Here is a 3,739-nt window from a genome sequence, read left to right as displayed (position 1 = left end):
CTAAAATCTATTTGTGCATTCATGCCAGCTATTGAAGGGAAAGAGCAGCAGGCATGGGAGAGTGAAGGAGAGGCTGCAGTAAGGATGGCCAAGGGCTCTGGCAAGGTTGAGAGGCCCAACAGGACCAAGGGCTTTGTCCCCTTGGCTCTGGCAGTTGCCTCTGACACCAAGGCCTGTGAGAAGAAACTTGACTTTGAGGCTTTGAGGTTCTTCTATTGCAAGGGCAGTGGTCAGGGCTTGGCCTTTCTGCTTCCTAGACCAAAGGCAAGTTTTTCTCCCTTGTACTTTGCCTTTGTCTCCCTGCAATCATGGCCTCTAACAAGCTGCTCTAACGAGTCCCTGGGGAGCCTTTGTCAGTAACAAGCCTCAGTGAGGCCAATCAGTGCTTCAAGGTACTTTGGAGTTTGCTTCTGCCTTGGACTTCTTGAGAGGCTTCTTGGCAGTAGCTTGGCAGAGTCTCCTGGCAGTACCTAAGGATGATGTAATCAGCCCCAAATACTCCATGGGGCTCATTAAATACTGCTGAACCTCTAATTATTGCCAAGGTTTCTGCAGCTAATTGGAGAGTTTTTTATTGCACAAAGCATCTGATAAAAAGTATTTTTAAAGGTACATTTCATCCCTTTTCAGCAGGAGTTGTCTCTTTGCAAGCAAACCACTGCAAAACCTGACAAGGTCCTACCCTGCTCACTGTTCATCCTCACTCCCCACTGCCCCCTAAGGAGCCCAGAACCACAGGTGAGGGACACGATCTGCCTTGCCAGGGGCTGGGGGTCAGGGCTTGGCCCTTTGGATCAATGAAACCCCTCCAGCTTTCCTCAGCAGCAGAGCCACCTTGAGCTGCTTGTCCTGACCTGTCAGCACTTCCTCAGTTCTCTGCTCTCTCCACAGCCTGGAGATGCTTCGGTGCCTCCAGTGATGCTTCCCTTGCATCCACTGTATCCTTCTGCTCTAACCAGCCCCTGGGGACCCTTTCCCAGTATGCTTCATTGGGACCCATTAAGAGTAGAAGAAACTTCAGAGTTTGAATCTGACTTTGACTTCTGGAAAGATTTCATCACCTTCTCAGTCTCTGAGGTTCATGGACTTGACAGCAAAGCCACCAGAGGGCTCCTTTAAATGCCTTGGGCTGGTCCTTTTGTGCTGAGCCAGGCCAGGCTCTTGGGCTGATGGGAGCTGCTGGCAAGCAGACAGCACTGCAGGACGCACCTCTGTCCAGGAGCAGCTCCTTTGCACCACAAAGCAGGACTGAGGACACTGCCAGAGGATCTCAGGATGATGAGGAAGGCAGAGAGAGCTTCAAGGTCGCCAGGACTGGGAGGATGCTGAGAGCTCACTGGAGGAGAAGTCACTGCTGTCACTGACACAGTGAGGCTGTGGGTGCAGGACATTGCAGCTGTAGCTCCTGGAGGCATCTCCATCTCAGCACCTGAGGCTCAGCTGAAGACTCCTGGAGTGTGCACATAGAAGGAGGACCAAAGCCCTTCAGTTCCATCCTGTGAGCAACAGTGAGAAGAGTTGGATAAGGAGAAGGCTTCACCCCCAGTCTCCCTGCCTTTCTCTCCTCCCTTCACTGTCTGTAGCACTGCAGAGCTGGTCCCTGTTCCTCCACCTCTCCATGGGACTCTTGTTCCATGGGATTGGGCTGTTGGTCACCTTCTGTTCTGACACCAGAGGAATCTTCAGGGCAATTCTGGGTGGTCCCTGCTGCATTTGAAGCTGTGATAAACTCTGCCATAGATTGGTAGTGATGGGACTGAGCTGATCCATTGCTCATGCAGCTCAGGGTCAGGGGTTATAATGAGGCTGAGAGAAGTGTGCCCTAACTTGTCACTGTCTATGCCTCCTTGGACAGGTTTCCATGGCCAGAGGCAGCAGATGACCAACAGCAGCTCCATCACCCACTTCCTCCTCCTGCCATTCTCAGGCACAAGGCAGCTGCAGCTCCTGCACTTCTGGCTCTTCCTGGCCATCTACCTGGCTGCCCTGCTGGGCAATGGCCTCATCATCACCACCATAGCCTGGGACCACCACCTCCACACCCCCATGTACTTCTTCCTCCTCAACCTCGCCCTCACTGACCTGGGTGCCATCTCCACCACTGTTCCCAAATCCATGGCCAATTCCCTGAGGGACACCAGGGAAATCTCCTATGCAGGATGTGTACTTCAGCTCTTCTTTTTTGTATTCCTAATTGATGCAGAGTATTTTCTCCTCACCACCATGTCCTACGATCGCTACGTTGCCATCTGCAGACCCCTGCACTATGAGACCCTCCTGGGCAGCAGAGTTTGTGTCCACCTGGCAGCAGCTGTCTGGGCCTGTGGCTTTCTCAATGCTCTGCTGCACACAGCCAATACATTTTCCTTGCCCCTCTGCCAGGGCAATGCTGTGGAGCAGTTCTTCTGTGAAATCCCCCAGATCCTCAAACTCTCCTGCTCCACATCCTACCTCAGGGAACTTTGGCTTCTTGTGGTCAGTGTCTCTTTTTTCTTTGTCTGTTTTGTGTTGATTGTGGTGTCCTATGTGCAGATCTTCAGGGCAGTGCTGAGGATCCCCTCTCAGCAGGGACGCCACAAAGCCTTTGCCACCTGCCTCCCACACCTGGCTGTGGTCTCTCTGTTTCTCAGCACTGGCTCCATTGCCTACCTGAAGCCTTCATCCGTCTCCTCCCTGTCCCTGGACCTGGTTTTGTCAGTTCTGTACTCAGTGGTGCCTCCAGCAGTGAACCCTCTCATCTACAGCCTGAGGAACCAGGAGCTCAAGGCTGCCCTCAGCCAACTGATCCCTGGATGCTTTCAGAAGCAATAAACTCTTTGTCTTCTCCTGCAGAGCAGTTCTGATGTCACTCAGTGCAGGCCCAGCCTGGCTGCTGGAGTTCTGGCTGCTGCTGGGTGCTGTTCCCCTTGTGAGAATGTTGTTCCTATGCAAATGTCTTTCTTCAGACCATTTCTGGTTCAGTGTTGTCCTGTCTGCTGTGACCCAGAGGCTGCAGACATGAGGAGCTGTGCCCCCTGTGCGTTCAACACAATAAAGGACCCTGCAGGGAGTTGTTTCTCTGAGTTCCTTCCTCCAAGGCTTCTGTGGAGCTGCATGGCAGTGCCTGTGTGCAGAGGTGGAGGGGCAGAGTCCCAGCACAGCAGCAGTGCCAGGGAGCCCCAGAGCTTGGGCTGTCCTCAGCTGCTCTTTCTTCCCTTCCACCCTCTCCTGCTGAGCCTCTGTGCTGGGGCAAGGCCTGAGTGCTCTGGCAGCTTGGGCACTGTGCTGCTGTGTGGAAGTGCTGGGACTGCAGGCAGGGACAGGGCAGTGCTGCCTGTGGAACAGAGCTGGGCTGCAGAGCAGCACTGCCATCAGAACAGGAGGTCTCCTCATGCCTTCACACCCCAACCCCCTCCCATCACAGACTGCACCTACTCAGATTCCATGCTGGATACCCTGACCCCCTTCCAGTATAGACTCAGTCCAAACATGGTTCCTTTAACCCCTCCCAGTACAGATGTGGCCTCATCCCAGTCCAAACTGGATCCTACTGTCCTCTAGCACTGCAGCCTGGGTCCCATCCCAGCACAGAATGTATCCCCTGGGTGTCTTCCCAGTACCATCTTCATCCATCCCAGTGCAAACTGCACACCCTCATGCCCTCCCCGTACAGTCTGGGCCCTGTCCCAGTCCAAACAGGATCCCTATCATCCCTCCTGGTACACATTACGGCTTATCTCAATAAAAAGTGAATCCCCTT

At 53.7% G+C, this 3,739-nt stretch overlaps 1 protein-coding gene across 1 annotated transcript; it reads left to right on the top strand.

Annotated features, from left to right (window-relative positions):
- The first annotated feature begins 1,878 nt into the window (after positions 1–1,878).
- LOC137454342 (olfactory receptor 14A16-like) lies at positions 1,879–2,823 on the top strand. Its single transcript, XM_068164392.1, has one exon. It carries the CDS (start codon positions 1,879–1,881, stop codon positions 2,809–2,811), a length of 933 nt encoding a protein of 310 aa, XP_068020493.1. The 3' UTR covers positions 2,812–2,823.
- The last annotated feature ends 916 nt before the right edge of the window (positions 2,824–3,739 follow it).

The sequence above is a fragment of the Melanerpes formicivorus genome, unplaced genomic scaffold, assembly GCF_026170545.1.
Source record: "Melanerpes formicivorus ecotype bairdi unplaced genomic scaffold, bMelFor1.0.p_v2 SCAF_80, whole genome shotgun sequence".
NCBI lineage: Eukaryota > Metazoa > Chordata > Aves > Piciformes > Picidae > Melanerpes > Melanerpes formicivorus.
This window is presented reverse-complemented; position numbering and strand designations above follow the sequence as displayed.

What these genes read in the sequence shown, in the direction of transcription:
- LOC137454342 (XM_068164392.1), top strand. Translation starts at nt 1,879, where the DNA reads ATGACCAACAGCAGCTCCATCACCCACTTCCTCCTCCTGCCATTCTCA.